The following is a 17697-nucleotide window of genomic DNA, read 5'->3' as shown; positions in this document are numbered from 1 at the left end:
TCATGTGAAAAAGAAAGCTGTGGGCAACAGAGCAGCACATCCTGGACATCATTTTCACATCTAGGTCCTTGAAATAGACACACTTAAAGCTACAAAACCTCCTGTGTCCTCTGATAGAAGATTACGATAGACTCTGTTTAGGTTTTTGGAGCCTGTCCTCGAAGAAAACCTTGAGATCAGAACGTTGAAACACGCAGATCCTGATTATAGTCTTCTGGACTAAACTGAGCCGTTCTGGGACCCTGAAGACCCCTTCAAGGACCCTGTGCCCCAGTTTGCAAACACACCAGAAGGACTGCCTGCTCAGACCTTCATGCCTTCTACACCACAACAAAAACAGAAAAACTCAAACTTCCCACGGATACATTTAGCTGCAGTATCGTCACACAACAAGTCTGTGCTTGCTTTGAGCATAACTTGCGTGTATTCGCGCAAACAGCCGTGGTGCGTTTGAGTGTATGTGTGCGTTTGAGCAACAGGACTTCTTCTTGGACACCACCCCCACCTCCAAAAAAAAAAAAAAAAAAAACATGCAAAGGATCGGTGTGGCAAACAAATCGATCCATTATAAGCACTTACAATTTTGCTGAGATCCATGGTGGTCCCGGTGCAAACGCTGTGGATCCTTGGAGCCGCAGATCCGCTGGCTTTATCCCACGGAGTAATTAGTAACGGGAAAGAGACTAAGGCAACAAATGCATTTGGGAGGAGAAGGGGGAGGTGGAGTGGGCCGTTAGCTCAACATGTGTCCCGATTTGGTATTAAAATGCTCCCCTATCCTTTCTTCCTTTCCTTCCTTCCTTCCTTCCGCGTCCCCTCTCCTTTCTATCCGAGCCGTGCGTGCGCCCTTATCGGTGACCACTTCCAGCATCCGCGCGCCGAGACGCCGATGAGTGAGGAGGAGAAACTACCGCCGATCGAACCCACACATCCGCGTCCTCACCTTCAAACCTCCCTGTCTGTGGATCAGCCCACACCGCGACAGTAGGCTACCTTTATTTTGCAAATAACCCGCTCTCCTGTTAAACAATAGTAGCATGGAGCCTGCAGAGTGGGACGGCTCAAACCCCGGTGGTGCCCAAGCTGGGGTCCGGGGACCATAGGGGGTTCTTACAAGGAGGGGAGGGGAGGGGAGGGGAGGTGAGGTGGAGGGGTCATCCAGGAAATGAGAAAACAGCTTAATCCTCAGTGTTCCACAGTTTGTATGAGTAAACACAAATACTAAACAAAATTACACCTCGGCTAAAATTTACTTAGGGGGTCAAATGAGTGGTTATTTTTGTCAAAAAAAAAAAAAAGTTGTAAAAAAAAAAAAATGCATAGAACTGTGTTGAAATAATGCTAATACATTTGTGCACAGACTATTGATATTATTTGACAATGGAAGCTATATTTTCAGAAATATTGGATTTTGAATAGCATGTGTATGTGAAAACTTTTGCTGGTGGACGGACGTGACATTACCCATGATGATCTGGTCAGTACCAGTACTTTATTAGGAATAAACTTGTATACTTACTATTGCTAATTCTCCTCTTATTCATAAATGTTAGTATTGTGGATCTAAAACAATAACAGCTGACACAAAAACACAAAATGTGGCAGTGGACGGATGTGACATGGTTGTTACAGATCCCATCATACTGATGCTCGGCAGCCATGTCACTGTTTCCACAAATGATCCCTGTGCAAAAACTAGTATCATAATTATTTATTGTATAGTTTATCATCATACTAAAGAGTAAATAACAATATAGAACTGTCATTTCTTTATAAAAAATGCTTATTAGAAAACTGTTGAATTAAAAAAAGGGCCGTGTGACATTCTTCATGTATGTATTGGCGTAACATAAGCAGGATGGATCAGCACCATACTCCATATTGCAACCTATAAAAATAAAACATGCGATATGTAGTATAGAATCTTTTAAGAAAAATTAGGGAATCTAAAAGAATAGAATATTTGTTTTTCAGGTAAATTCAGTTCAAATATAACTTGGCCATCTGTCACATGAAAATATAGTTCATATGACCATCAACATGTTGCAACAGAATTGAAATCCTGTAAATTTGCATAACTTGCATTTACCAACACAAAGTTCCTTTGTGGATTCACTTATATTGATTTCTTATGCACAAAGACATAACTAAGACCGACGTAGACAGGGGTGTCAAATAGGGGTGTGTATTGGCAAGAATCTGGAGATACAATACAAATCACAATAGTAGGATCACAATACGATATATCACGATACTGTTAACAAGGCGATGTTTTTTTGTTGTTTTTCTTTTTTTAAAAGATTATTTCCTGGGAAAACCTACAGTGTAGCATTTGGATAAATAAAGTTTTAACACGCACCTTACCAGTACAAAAAAACCCCACAAAAATAAATAAATAAATAAACAAAGTTTTACAGACATTAAAGTTTAAGATCCTGCTTAAATATTTGTATTCTATTGCGAAAAGAATACATAGTGTTCAGTCCCTGAATCATCCAATAACATAACATTATTTTTGTGCATTCCCAATAAAAAACAAACAAACATTTGCCTCTTTCAGACAGTAAAAAGTGCTTTTAGGATGCTTGAATTATCCATTATTTAACAAAAAAGCATTATCAATTTCCAAAAACTACATTTATGACCTGCAATATCACAATGCTACTTTTGTAGCATACAAACAACAGAACAAAATACCCATGTGAATACAGAAATAAAAGAGCTTGAAAAACAAAAATTAACCTCCACCATGTCTGCATTTGAATAAATACCTAAAAATATCGATACAGTACTTTTGAATATTGATACAGTATCGTGAAGTGAAATATCACAATATATTGTGATACCGATATTTTCTTACACTCCTGGTGTCAAATATAGGGTCCGCGGGTCAAAACCTGCCCATCGTAGGGTCCAATCTGGCCCAAGGGAGGATTCAGGAGCCACATACAATCCAATATGGTCTCTAGTAGGCCAGAACAGTAAAATAATAGCACAAAAACATTTGGGTTCTTCTATGAAACTGGTCCCTAAAAGCAGGACAGAGGGGCTAAAAATTCAAACCAGATGTAGACTAATGTTATGAAACAAGTTTGGAAGCACTTTGGGTCTGTTTTAAAAATAAATATTTACTGAGATAAAAGAGAAACTATTTTTCAGATAAAACACATTTTTGGAAGAGGGATATATACATATATATATATATATATATACATATATATATATATATATATATATACATATATATATATATATACATACATACATATATATATATACACATATATATATATATATATATATATATATACATATATATATATATATACATACATACATATATATATATATATATATATATATATATATATATATATATATATATATATATACATACATACATATATATATATATACACATATATATATATATATATATATATATATATATATATATATATATATATATATAAAACTAATAATATTTTATGGAGAGGAGGTAGGATTAAATAAGTTGCACTTCTACCCATCCCCTTTTTCGGGCATGTAAATGTAACTATTGTGCTGTTCTTCTGTCTAAGATTGTTATGATAGTTGATATTTGTATTATTATTTATGTTTGCTTGTTCAGATTTCTGTTAAATTTCATTGCATGTTCGGAAAAAAATCACTAAATTTAAAAAAAAAAAATCTATTTTTAATTGACACCGCATGCACAGGTACATTTTGGGAATCAAAGCAAATATGCAAGGCATAGTGTTTCACAAAAATGACTGCTGTTGCAAAATCACTCCTGATTTATTTGTGTTTAAATGGGCAAGTTCCGCATGTAACATGAGTGGACACAATGGGTTATGCACAAAACCTGGAACGAGACTGCCAATTCATGAAAAACCACAGTGTCTTTATTTGTAGTGGTATATAAGATCATTTCAAGCCATGTTTTAAATATAAAATGCACTGACACCTAGGTAGCTTTCCATCTCCCAATTTTGGTTTTATTTTTGGCCCCAATATTTTATTAAAAATTCATTAATTTTGGAATGGCTCAGAGCAAGACTGTAATTTTTTTTGCATTTATCTGAGGTCATCATTAAGTACATCCTGGGGGAAATATGTCTAAATTTCTCTTATTATTGGGTCTAAAAAGCTGCCAGATACCAGAATAAACCCAGTTTCATGGAAAGACCCAAATAAATAATGACAAATCCAAATTTCTTATGACAGTACAGTGGATAGTTAACCCTATGACCCCACCCCACCCCCCATATCTTTGTAGATCCACTGCGATCTGTGAATTATGATAGACATATGTAAATAAGCTGAAGCAAAATACTTTTCTAATGAAAATTCAGGTGGAAAGAATAGTTTATATTTTCTCACAATGTAATTTTAGTTTTTGCAAGAGAAAATTTTGGAGTTGACAATATTTATAGGTTTTTGTGCTATTGTTTTACTGGTCCGGTCCACTTGAGATTAAATTGGGCTGTATGTGACCCCTTAGCTAAAATGTGTTTGACACCCTTGACCTAGAGGATGGAGAGAAAAGTCAAATCTATCAGATGTACGTGTTTGTGATTGATTAAAAGTGTCTTTGCAATAAAATATTGGGGAACCCTGCTTTGCTTGCCGTGTTTTCCAATATACCACTACAACAAAGCATGTAACATGAAACCATAACCGCAATCAACTACGAAAAACAACTGTAATTTAAGAAACATGCCATGGAACGTTGGTCAAATGTTCCTCATGTTTAGGATGAAGATTGCTCATGTAATCTATGTGATTCACTTTTAATGAAACCTTATAAGAACAAGCACTCTAAGTGAAACGGCAGAAGAGCGAGCATCTGTAGGTAACTGATGCCCCCATCTGGTTTCTGAGACTGTCAACAGGAGGCTGCTTCTTCGAGGAAATACACTGTTTATATGAGTCTGTTTCTTTAATTTATGCTCTGGTGACACTCTGTAATGAGGACACAAATCATATACTTGAGAAATGCTTGATGATTTAATGCATGAGTTAATTAATGTGAGATGCATGATAAATTTCAGATGTTCTCTTTGAATTAATGATCAAGTCGCTGTGGCTTCATGTGATTACTCTACACTTACCTTGATCATCATCAGTTCAGGAATATTAATTCAGTGTTTATATCAAGTGATATGTGGACAAATCAGCTGGATTCCTCACATGTTCATGTCAGCTCAGAGCTTTTGATCAACATCTCTGTCAGAAGATTTGCAGAGAGTGTGTTGCATCACATAGAGGATATTCCACATCCTAATATTATGAAAACATCAAGTCTTTTTAATCAACTTACAAACATACAGCATATGTAAAAACTTGTGCTGCAGTATCTACAGTGGGTCTGATGTAGATCCAGTGAAACCAGTATAAATTCTGTTAATTCTGTGTTATTAAAGTCCATATGATGTAAATGTTTCATCATGAACACTAATATGACAGGTCCAGTTTTTTTTTTTTTAGAATCAAGTCTTTATTATAACTTTCCTTCCCAAAGAAAACCACTGCAAAATACGGAACACAAGGTCTGTGGTCAAAGTTTAATGCAAAAATGTTTTCTAAACCTCAATCTAATGTAAGGCTTCAGCAAACAAATTGAATCCTGCTGCTGGGGGCGCTATAGCCTTCTACTGTATTTGAAAACACTGCATATTTGTTAATGCAAGACATAGCAGTGAATTAACATTCCTTAAATCAATGATCAACAGAGTGGAAAGTAATCACATAAAGCCACGACCACTTGATCCTTAGTTCATGTTGAGCAACAGGAATTCATTATATACATCTTAAATGAAATTATGCATTAAATCATAATGATGCATATATTAGCTAGTTGAGCAAAAACTAGGCATATGATATGTACTAAGTGTTATATATTAGTAATAGAGACTCATAATTGTCTGTTGTACATCAGTCCATACACCATTTTGAGAAACTTCTCTGTGGATACTGGCAGCTGCTTCATACTTAAGGAAATGTATTGTATTTGTGAAAAGAATATTAAGACAAAGTCATACTTTTCCTGTAGCTGTCATATGGGATTATATGGTGCTTTATTTTAGCAAAAAGATCAAAGTAATGAACATGATCTTGTGAGCTTTTACCAAGTGTCACTTATTACTAAGCATTACATATGTTTTATATATAGAACACACACATTTTAAACCACAAATGTTGACTCCAAAGCACTGTAAAATTTTCCCAGCTGCTGAGATAACAACCTACCATCACAAAAATATGAAAGGAACTAATAACTATAGCACAACTAATACAAAAACTGAGGTTTAAGTCATGGTTCATCCCTATTTCCCATCACTACATATTGATTATTTTCTTTCTTTCCTTTTTTTTTTTTTTTTACTTAAACATGGCTCCTGTTATTATGCTACTAAATATGCTTTCAACCTTCTTTACACATGCTTTTTCTTTGTATGTTTTTTCTTAGTTTTCAATCAAGTTCCGTAAGATAAGAATGTAACAAACAGTGGCTCCTTTGACCTAAATGCAAAAGATAATCATTTAAAGCTGTAATATACAAGGAAATTGTTTCCCAGGTGTACTTTGGGCAATGAGGTGGGTTGTGTAAGACTGTGAATGGACAAGCTACATATTTATATATCAGCTGGTTGTTGTTTTAACACCAAGACATACTGTACTGTTGTGGATTATAAATCTTGAACTCTGACATTTTCATTGTTGCTGCAAGTTGTAAAATGTTTCGAGGGGAGATATTAATGCTGCTTATCTGGATCCTTCCAGACACAGTGAGCCTTCAAAGTTGATTTTTAGAAGAAGTTTCTATACAACCACATCAGCTGATAGAGCGAGGCTGCAGGCCAGCATCAATAATCAATATGCTACTTATTGTACCATCAGAACAGTTCAACATAAACAGTCTGTCTCCAGACAATGCCAGCTCTTTTACACCGAGCCTGTTCACTTCCTGGTACAGCGTGGGCCCTTGGCCTGGGGCAGCCTCACAGAGCATTTCTCACATTCAGCAGGCCCACTACATCTCTGCCTGGCTGTTTAGTCACCCACTTAAAGCCATCCCCCTTTTTCTAACATTTAGCCACCTGAACTGGAGGGCAGACTACGGGTATTTGAGTTCTCATCTTAACCCATAAAGACCCAAACAGCAACTGGCAACCAAAACCATCTACTGATCTAAACTGTTTAATACCTGTTAATCCACTAATCCTATCAATACATGTAAATAATTTTTGTAAAATACAGTTACTCATCTTTTCATGGTCATCAGATATGACCCATTTTGACGTTCAGAGGACCTGTAGTTACCTTGGAAACACTATCATCTTCTACAACATTGATTCGCCAGTAAAACCCATAGAGTTAGATCAATGACCATGGATGAAGACACTGGGTTTATGTTCAGTTAATGATGTCTTTGCTGAAAAAGTCACTTTTTCTGCAATTATCTCTGTTTCTGATATAATAACCCTCAACTTTAATCTGATCTTTTATGAACATCTACATGATCAATAAATTAAATACTGGAAAATACATGATTTACACTGAGAAAAGGCAAAATAAGGAGGATAATATTACAATCAATGGTGATAAATCACTTAAGAAAGGTTAAATATAGAGAAAAAAATAATTTGGAAACAGACACAAAAGCAGAACTGGGCCTTTATGGGTTAAATTAGGCATATAGTCACAGATAATAATTTGTGTCACAGTCAAACACTGTCAAATTACAAAATGTAGCTTGTTACTGCATTGAAGTAGGCATGGGGTTTACTTTGTGATCTCATGTTTAATGCCTTTTTCCAACATACAACTCACAGTGAAATAATATCACGGCAACCATATGGCGTTTGCCTTCCTTACATAGTATAAATAATTCTATGAAAAAAAAAAAAAGGATTTCAATACATTAAAAATGTTTTTGTCTAGATGAAACACTTAAGTCCTAAAGTTTTGAGTGACAACTGATAATAAGACAAACACTTTATTATTAAATACATTCTGTGGACTTACACTTAAAACAAGATATTTCAATATACTCGTTTATATACATTTTAAAAAGAAGAAAAATGATCTGTAATATCTCTTTATGATGAGCTGTATGTTCTGGGGCAGAGAGGACCAACAATAATTCGGTATTGTTTTTTCTTTGGCAAAAATTGTTCCCATTGTTTAATTGTCTAATGTGGATCTGATGGACACTGGTAGTGTGTAGCTGAGTTCACTTTTAAAGTTCAGTCTAAAAAGAAAATATAAAAACAGACACCTGTGGTGAGGCTAGAATTGATCAGTTTCTTCTTTCTGCTTTTCAGACATGATCTACATTGTTTGAATAATTTACTGTGCAGTACATAAAATATGTGTGCTGCAGATACTATTGCTTATTTTTGGTTTTTATTTGGCCTACATTTCTTTTAATTTTACAAAAAATCAGGATGAAAAAAAATAGTGTTGTATAATTTAAAAAGAAACTGCCTCAGTCCGACTGAAACCCATTACCCATGTCTGAATCTTATGTGTATACAGTAAGTGCTGTTATTACACACTTAGGCAATCTGCAGGTAGATTTAGGGTTCAGACTTGTATCAGATGGTGAGTTCAGTTTGTGACCTTTGTACTTATCTTAACAACAGTAGAATGCGGTTTTACTTTCTTTCTGGTATTGTGTATGAATAAAAAAAAAACAATCCTCATGACGATGTGGTCATTTCACCAACTTATACGGTCTAAATTGTTTTAACATCAAATCTGACTGTACAACAAAGTTTAAAGATCATCAGTTTATCTTTTTTTATGAGTGATTTTACACGTATTTGACTTGAGCTGATAGTCAATATTATTTATTGGTATCTGTAAAAATATCACATGTCAGTGGTGAATGTCGTTCGTCACACAGCTGGGGTCTGTTCATTTTAAAGCAGTCTAATTTGCATATCACACACTCACACCAACGACGTAGCTGACTTTTGACCTCTGCTGCATGTGAAACAACAGCTAACACTTCATCTCTGTCTTTCTCACTTTCCACTAAACTCTGCTATCCAACATGGAAGAAAACACCACAACAATCTGCAAATCAAAGCTATTGTTAACGCCGCCAGGAACTCATCTGTGCACTTTGTTCCACTTACTGACCTGTCACTCATGCCCAGCTCTATTATTCTTCAGCCAGTCAGTGCAATGAGGCCACAAACCACCGCCTGCTGGTTCTGCTGCCTCAGTGCTTTTAATGGTCTCTCTTTCATGCTTGCATGCTTGTCTGTGTGTGTACTGCATGTATGCGGATATCCCTCCATAACTTCCCCGCATTTTGAATTGCAGGATGTAAAAGAAGGCGGGCAGGACTCAAGACAATGAGCGATAGAGGGGAGAACAACAAGGCAAAGAAGACGACAAAATAAAACAATGAGAAACAGACAGGGGGTTTAAAAAAAATGCTTGTCTACGTCCGCCCTGCTGAGTCCTGCTTGTGCCCGAGGGCCACGTTCCCACTCCTCCCCTGAATTCCACAGCTGCCAGGGCACCAAACAGCACTGAGGAGGGCGCAGGCTGGAGGGGGGAGATGGGTGTTGATTAAACAGGTCTGCAGATACTGTACGTAGTCACGCAATGCAAATGCTTAAAATTAGATACAAACAGGAGTGACCTCTGAGTTGATGGGGAAATGGGAAGGAGGAGACTGGGAGGGAGTCTAATTTTAAAGCCTTAATTATGTAACATACAATGTGGTGTCACTCAGTGGCCCACTCTGAATGTCCCGGCTGAGGAACTGGTGCCACAGAAGTTTTCCACAAGCACTAATTATGGTTCATATTGGGCCAAAGATTACTACCTACACCAGCTTTCAAATGAAAAACCTCTACTGGTCTTTGACAGCTCTGGGACTGGCTTGCACTCTAGGAGGCAGTAGACAGCCTTAAGATAAGATTATAAAGTATGTGTTGTTAAGTACAAACTTGTTATTTACTTCCTCTGCGAGGGGAATACAATACAAACCCCAACCAAAATGTGCCATGACGCTGGAGACAAACACACTGACGATTAAATCCCCCTAAACTCTAAATTAAAGAGTCAGCTGCTATTATGAGGCTAAACATGTCATTAAAACAAGCAGTGTGTGCTATCTGGCTGCCCTCTTCCATGCTTTTTATAACCCAGCGTGGACACTAGGATTTTGAACACGCCCTGGTTGTTTACCCAACTTAACACAGAGATAGGAGAGCACTTCTGAGAATCAGCATTAGGTTAGTCAGTAGGTGACCCCGCTGTCTGTAGTGCAAACATTGTGTATTCTTGTGACTTAAACTTTGTATACCGGATGCATGTGGAATGTGTTTGGAATGTATTGTCTATAATCTACTGTTCATAGATGCAGACAACAATACAGATCCAAATGTTCCTGAGTTTTTGTCGGTCTGATAAATAATTACATATAATTTGATTGATATAGACTTGAAGCTTTGACTGAATGGTGCTTTGTGTTTTAACAGGCTGGAGCTGAGAGGAAGAAAATGGAAAATGATAGAGACAGCTACGCAGACAGTTGCTTTTCTATATAGAAGGTGAAAGCCAGCCACCCAACAGATTTAGGCAGCTTTACAGCACAACAGATCAGATGAGATTATCTCCCACTGATCCCCTGTAAAGCAGAGAGCAGATTCATTGATTCCTGTGCCGCCTGCCACCGTCCTGGATCCCCTCAGTCAAAAAAATCTACCCATGAGGAAAAACAAAGCATGAGCAGCAGGACTACTGGGTGACAAACGCTAATCAGTCATTTAGGAACTGTACCAACACAGGAGGAATTGTTGCTTTGCGGAGGAGATGCTGGCACCTTCATCATCAAGAACAACCAACTGAATGTGTCATTCTGTGGTCTAGTCATCCTAGTGGATGCTTTATCTTGTATAACTATTTAGAATCCTTCCAAATGAAAACAGCAGGCTGATAGGCTGCGCAAAGCACTCTGCTTCAGTTACTTAACTCATAATTAAAAGCTTTAATAAGGCAGCTTGAGTGAAAGCTTTCCCACATTTTGTTTTGCTTCACACAACATCATAATGATACCATATGGTGTGAAGGCATGTATGATACTGCATTTTGCCTTGGCACACTTCCAGAGGATCTGATCTCAGGAGTCTGACACTGACCTACTGACCAAGCTCATCTCAGGACACATAAAGCCACACATGCGTCTCTCCTACTGCTAATCCATGCTGTTACTGTCTCAGATGAGGGAACGGATGGAGCCGAGCTGTGCGTGACCATATAAACACAGTTCCCGGCTGTGCACATTTAGTCTCTGTGTCAACTGCACGGTCCAATTTAGCAGCCAGTGTAAATGGGAGAAGCATGTTTCAGTGCTACCAGGACAGTTTGGCTGCCTGGATTCATCTGACCTACTTTCCCCCCATTCCCCTCCCATGTGCCTGGTCTGGGAAGAGGGGAGGGGAGACCACCAGGCAGGAAACAGCCGGATCTACAGCATAACAGCAACCTACATACATATACTGTCTGGGAGACCACTCTGACTAAACTCACACTCATTATTTAGAGGCACTTGTGACCTAAAAATAAACAGCAACACAAAGCATTCAGCCCTGACGTCCATGAATCTTCATCCATCTCCATTTCCAATTTCCAGGATCTACTGTATTCACACTATCAACACTGATCCTGATGCAGACACTAAGCCTTTTATGCATGGTAGCTCTACTGAGCTTCAGCTTTGCTCCCTCATGTCTGGTTTATCCAGCAGATACACAACACAGTTATCAATTCAAAAGGCTTTTGACCTAAATTTCAACAGCTCTTTTGTTGTTCAGTGGACTCACTGATATCTCTGCTGATCAAACACAGACATCAGTAAAAGTATCATAGATGTCCAACATTAATCTCAAGACATGATATTAATTACAATGGTCCTGGTGTGTTTATATGTGAAAATGTGTCATGCAAGATTACAGAAGCGTCTCATGTTGTGAGGTTTTCAGTGAAAATCTCACAACATGGTTTGTGACAGTAAACACCCTACCATCCTCCCACCTTACAAAGAGGATCTGAGTGTGGAGCGCAAACCTCCATCCCACGCTTTCCTGAAAACATTTTCAGTAGATGATTAATATAAGGTCGGCTGCTCCATACCTGCCCTCTCTCAAAGTTTTCCTTCTCCAGCTCCAGGCTGTTGGCCCCTCCTGTCCGTCTGATCACTTTGGGGATAGCGTTGGGTACTTGCTGCATGGAGCTCTTCACTCGATCCATTATTGTCGTCTGTGGTGGAAAACACACCAGCGAACAAAAGCAAAAAACAACAGCAACTTTCCGCTGGTAAACAGGCTGAACTGTACAAAAAATGAAGCGAAGCAGCACTAACTATGGCGGGCTGCAGTCCATGCTGTGCTGGACTCGTCGGCCCGTTCACTGGCTCATTTGGCCTCTGTTCACCAGCCCCGTCAATGACAGGAGCAGCCACAGCGGCTCCACGGTCAAACCCACGGATTCACACCCCACACACTTCCGCTTGCAGCTTCACAAAGTAAAGGCAGCTACAGCTTTCCACATACACACAACAGATGGTTAAGTACATGCGGCTCTGTAGCTTTACACTCTTAAAGGCAACATTTTTGCAACTTGATGCTTAGAAAAAAACCTGCACTGGTTCTAGTCTAGTGTCAGCATTAACTTTTATGCAGCAGGCATTTCCGGTTTTGACCATTCCTGCACGGTTAACTCTTATTTGAATATTTGTTGGCTCTCATGACACCAAGAAAATCCAGATGGAGGTATTGATCACACTGGTCTATCTACCTAAAATGTATGTTTTCTTCATTTTTTTTTTCTCTTGTAGCCATGCAACTTTTACGCACAGAGATTGAAGAGGATTATATGTCTGTGTGGGTGCATCGGTATTCACAACATCTGCTGCAGGTGTGAACATCAGACCCCCCTTCAGCTGCTGCTGCTGGTATTTGGATATTTTCTCTGGCAACTGTCACTGACTCCTCCCACTGCTGTCAGCCATTGGCTAGAGCTCAAACTATGCCCGCCCACACAATTAGTAATGCATGTCTGTAGGTTTTTTAGCATTTTTAAAATCATACTCTTATCAAATACATGATTCAAAGAAGTTTTGACAAGATTTGATATTATGTCATTTATTCAGCTGTGAGAAACTATTAACTCTGATATGACTCAAAGGCTGTTTTAATACAGGCTGTCAAAAAGCCATAATCTACCTCATTTGGAGATGTATTAATTCTATTAAAATTTGGACATGTATGTGAAGATTGAGGGAGATTCTGGCTTAATAAACCTCCTTATTGTTTAAAACTAAGCAAACAATAATACAGCCGCTCTGCTGTCCACACACTGAGGTTTGTAAAGCTTATACACAGCATCACATTTTGCCTGAAACTTCCCACTTACTAACAATAGTGCTATAACAATAGAGGAATAATCTCTGCAGGAGAGGAAGAATGGAAGCACTCATGCTGTGCTGGTCATTTGTACCACCTCTGATAAACAACACCAGACTGGCACTAAACACTAACAACACTGACTTATAATAACTGATAATGTATCATCAGCCACTGAAAGCTGACCGGAGAACCCTTTAATGCTTATACACTGACTGCCACTGACAATAATTTCATAAGGGTCTTTGGGTTTATTTAACTGTCAGACACTTGTCCCAGGGGTTCCTTTTATGGAATGGGTAAAATAAGATGATCCTACTCACAGTCTGACCTGTAATATGAAGAAGTAGGATATAATGTACTTCCAAGATGCATTCCTGCTGCATTGACAAATCAAAATTTCAACAGACTGCCAACCTCTGGGGCACAGGAGGAGTCTGTGTGCACTGTATGGCTCAAGGATGCCCTCATCTGGTCAAACATGGAAACTAAGAAATCAAAATTAACCCAGCTTCAGCTCTATTATATGGAGTAATGCAGTTTTCCACTTTGAGCGATATACAAAAAAAGAAGCGGAGGAAATTAATAATAACCTCCTCTATAACCACCTCTTTATGAACAGTAATGATGCTTGCAACAATGATAAATTAGTGTAGAAATTAGTTACAAACCTTCACTGACAACAAGGATTTGGATTGTCAGATTAAGAAAAATCACTCCTACTGCAATGTGATACTTAACTCAATTTATATTGTTAATTTCCCAAGAAAATCTCTTGTTTACATTTCCACAGGTTATCAGCTTTTTGTATAAAAAAATAAAATAAAATAAACTCCTTCCAGACTTGCAGCTTATTGAGTTTTACTGGGTGAGCCTGTATTATAAATCCAATCACTTACGGCTCTTATGATTAACATTTATAGATCCATTTACGTCAACGTTTGACAACTCAAATTAAACACACTATTAATATATTGTAATATAAATATGTGAATGTAAATATTGTGAATAAAATTAATCAAACATGAGTAAATACGACCAGTACATTACAGTACATACAGTATGAGCATACAAATGAGGCTGAGGTAAAAAAAGAAAAAGGAAAAAAAATGCTATGAAATCTCGCGAGATTACGGTTGTAACGGAGTACTGGGGCTTGGTCTTGAAGTTTTCAGATGCATCTGTAGATGAATCATAACACCATCAAGATGTCGGGACGATCAGGCCGCGCTGAGACCCGAAGTCGGGCTAAAGATGACATTAAAAAGGTGCTGGCGGCAATCGAGAAAGTGCGCAAATGGTATGTAGGCTGTCTTGGGGACAATATGGAGGGAAATGTATTAGTAGACCGTAGCCTGATATCTGCTGCGTCGCTCAACAAACTTCAGTCGGAAAAGTTAGATGATTGACTGGGCCGCCAACCAATCAATGGCCAGTTTTGACAGGAGAGGCGGGCCGGCTGACTTTTTCCGCCGAGAGCTGTCAATATGGCTACAGCAAAGCCTCACATGCTGCGCGCTGTAATTACACGACTGCCCTGTAGCCACTATAATGAAAATATTAAACACCATGCAACATTTCCTCCTATTTTCACATGCTCATTTAGTGTAAACAATACTTATAAGTGATCAGTATGGGATATAGATCAGCTATAACCTGTACTATAGATAAATAAGGCATTGGTATTCACTGCATGCACAGAAATGTCATCAAATGTATAGCTTTATTGTTAGACTTAAACCGAGCTCTCTCTTGAATTCCTAAAAACTAATTTCATCCCCAGGGAGAAGAAATGGGTGACAGTTGGAGACACATCCCTGCGCATATTTAAGTGGGTGCCGGTAACAGAAACAAAGCAGGTGGGGACCCCTGCTATGTCCAGTTCATTGATGTTAATTTTTTTGTGCAACCCTATCTATTGAGAATTTAACAATCCCCTCTCTATTATCAGATATATCGTACCAAATCCACAGGTGGAGATGTTAGAGGGCTGAAAGATGTGGTCTTAGAAAACACTAATTCTCTTCTGGATTTTGCTGGTGAGTCTTAATAATAATTTCCAAAACAACCCACTGCGCTGTGAAGATAGTGAAATGACTGTATGTTCATTTAGATAATTTAAAATGCATATCATAGCTCATATCCCATTTTTCATATCCCATCTTACTACGGCAAAGTAAGAGTACCATCTAAATCTTATACCCATGCTTTAAACTTCAGATGAAAACAGCAACCAGAGTTTCCTGTCGGACGTTTATCAGCCTAAGATGGATAACAGCAGCAGCACATCTAGCTCACAGCAAGTCAGCCCTCCACATTCATCCAGCCTCCGGACTGAAGACTCTCAACCACCGATGCTGGGCCAGGAAAGTGTGGATGGTATATTTATTTATACAACTTTGTATTATACATATGTATTAATTCAAAATACACAGAGACCATCCTTAATCTCAGAGGACCAAATAAATACAACACAGTTTAAGTAGGGTATTTATTGTATATAGAAATCCCCAATACTACTACTACTACTACTACTACTAGTACTGCTACTGTTTCTATTTGATTTCACTGTATTTAACCACAGACTGAGACTTCCACGTTGCACTACAGAACCCCACAGGAGACCTTTTCTGCCTGTGGCCACTACTCAAACAGCTGAAACATGGACACAATACTAATTATGTGAACAACACTGTCACGTCCACAAATTGTCCTTTTACCTTCAGTGTTAACATCATGGTCAATATTTTGTGCAATATTAGCTTTTATTACTTCATTTTATTTTATAGTACTGGTTCTTATTGTATTTATTACTTACCATCAATATTCATAGTTACTGTTTTTTATTCTTATGTACTGTTACTCTTAAATTGTTGTTAACTGTCTTGGTAAACAACAATATGGTACATTAATTATTTTTTCAATTTTATAAAGTACTATCTTATCTTATCTTATCTTATCTTATCTTATCTTATCTTATCTTATCTTATCTTATCTTATCTTATCTTAATAAGAATATACCCCTTGTGTGAATGCAGAGCCAGTTCATTCCGGACAGGATGGGGCCGATGAGCCTCCAACTCTCATCAAAGAGGACCTTCTATCATCAGGAACTGTCAGACGGAGCACCCCAGACACACAGGTGTCTTATGAAAACAGAATGAAGGACCACAACCTCATAATTAATAAATTATCAATGGTGTTAGGGATATAAAATTGATGATAAATTACAGTAAAGATTTCTTTACAAAAATGTATTATTCAAATACTTACATGTGTTCTTTCTTCTTTTACAGGAAGATGTGGATGAATCAGGTGCTCCCCCTTTAAAGAAGATTTGCACAGGAGAAAATTCTGTTCTTAGATAGTTTATTTATAATCTGATTTTGTCCTCAGTTTTTGTCAGATTTGCTATGCTTAGGTTCTCTTATTAAGCAACTATTACTCATTGTATTTCAACAAATGGAAAACTCAACTACTTACTGTTAAATCTGTTCTAAATCATTTCTTTTAAAATGATTAAGATTTCCGCAATTTCTGTGACAAGTCATTTTTATTCCTCTTGTAGACTGTGTAATTCTATTCACATGCTGTAAATGGGTCATTTCTGGATACAAATTGCTTCTGACTTAATGTTTATGCAGTTGAACTTTACTTTTGCATGTTGCCCTATCTTTATTTGAGTTTTACAGAATATTTTGAAAATGTGTTTATTGTAGATTCATGCAGACTGATGGTTAGCTGGTTCATTATGTATAAATATGATGCCCTTTCTTGGGCTTTGTTTAGCTTATCACATGCAAGAATAAATGCTTTTTTTAATATTTATAATTTGCCTGTTTATAATTAAAGGTGCTTATGTAAACTACAATAAATGCAACTGTCAGTGTCAGTGCACTGATCCCAGAGGACTGAAATTCATTGGCTATATGTAGTAGAACGCTTTACATGCATGAGTGAGGTAAGCCTATGGCAGTCCATTGTTCAGGGTTGCTCCAAAGGGATAATAGGCAAGGGGTCTACAAAGGCATTAATCAAAGAGCAATCTATAGTATTTATATTTTAGGACTCAAAGAAAATACTGGAATATATTTATGTGATTGTAACACAAAATAGACCATGCATACTTCGTTATGGTCACCTGACCTCTAGCTCTTGATGTATATTCAACGAGGGGCGTGGTCCACTTGAAGCGGGCTGACCCACACTGACAAAAGACAAGCAGATGTACCCAATCAGACGCCAAATTAAATCGAATTGACGA

The 17697-nt window shown here is 37.7% G+C and overlaps 2 protein-coding genes across 7 annotated transcripts in view; one reads left to right on the top strand and one right to left on the bottom strand.

The window, feature by feature from the left end:
- The window catches only part of hip1 (huntingtin interacting protein 1), a 71424-nt gene extending 58957 nt beyond the window's left edge, over positions 1-12467 (bottom strand). For 2 of the 3 annotated variants that reach the window (XM_030151908.1, XM_030151909.1), the window contains exon 1: positions 12163-12467. In XM_030151908.1, coding sequence (XP_030007768.1) covers positions 12163-12279 — 117 coding nt within the window. In that variant the 5' untranslated portion in view covers positions 12280-12467. Of the gene's footprint in view, positions 1-579; positions 712-12162 lie in introns of those variants that run through there. The other variant, XM_030151910.1, reaches the window with a different exon arrangement.
- Positions 12468-14564: 2097 nt separating this feature from the next.
- Positions 14565-17334, top strand: bcl7bb (BAF chromatin remodeling complex subunit BCL7B b). 4 transcript variants are annotated; one of them, XM_030153015.1, is made up of 6 exons: positions 14565-14733; positions 15217-15292; positions 15385-15472; positions 15654-15812; positions 16448-16611; positions 16730-17334. In XM_030153015.1, exons 1-6 carry the CDS (start codon positions 14621-14623, stop codon positions 16799-16801), a joined length of 672 nt encoding a protein of 223 aa, XP_030008875.1. In that variant the 5' UTR covers positions 14565-14620; the 3' UTR covers positions 16802-17334. The 4 variants fall into 4 exon arrangements, with proteins under 4 accessions (XP_030008875.1, XP_030008876.1, XP_030008878.1 ...); XM_030153016.1 differs by having other exon boundaries at positions 14567-14733; positions 16472-16611; positions 16730-17325; XM_030153018.1 differs by having other exon boundaries at positions 14567-14733; positions 16448-16575; positions 16730-17325.
- The last annotated feature ends 363 nt before the right edge of the window (positions 17335-17697 follow it).

This window comes from Sphaeramia orbicularis, chromosome 13, assembly GCF_902148855.1.
Source record: "Sphaeramia orbicularis chromosome 13, fSphaOr1.1, whole genome shotgun sequence".
Lineage (NCBI taxonomy): Eukaryota > Metazoa > Chordata > Actinopteri > Kurtiformes > Apogonidae > Sphaeramia > Sphaeramia orbicularis.
This window is presented reverse-complemented; position numbering and strand designations above follow the sequence as displayed.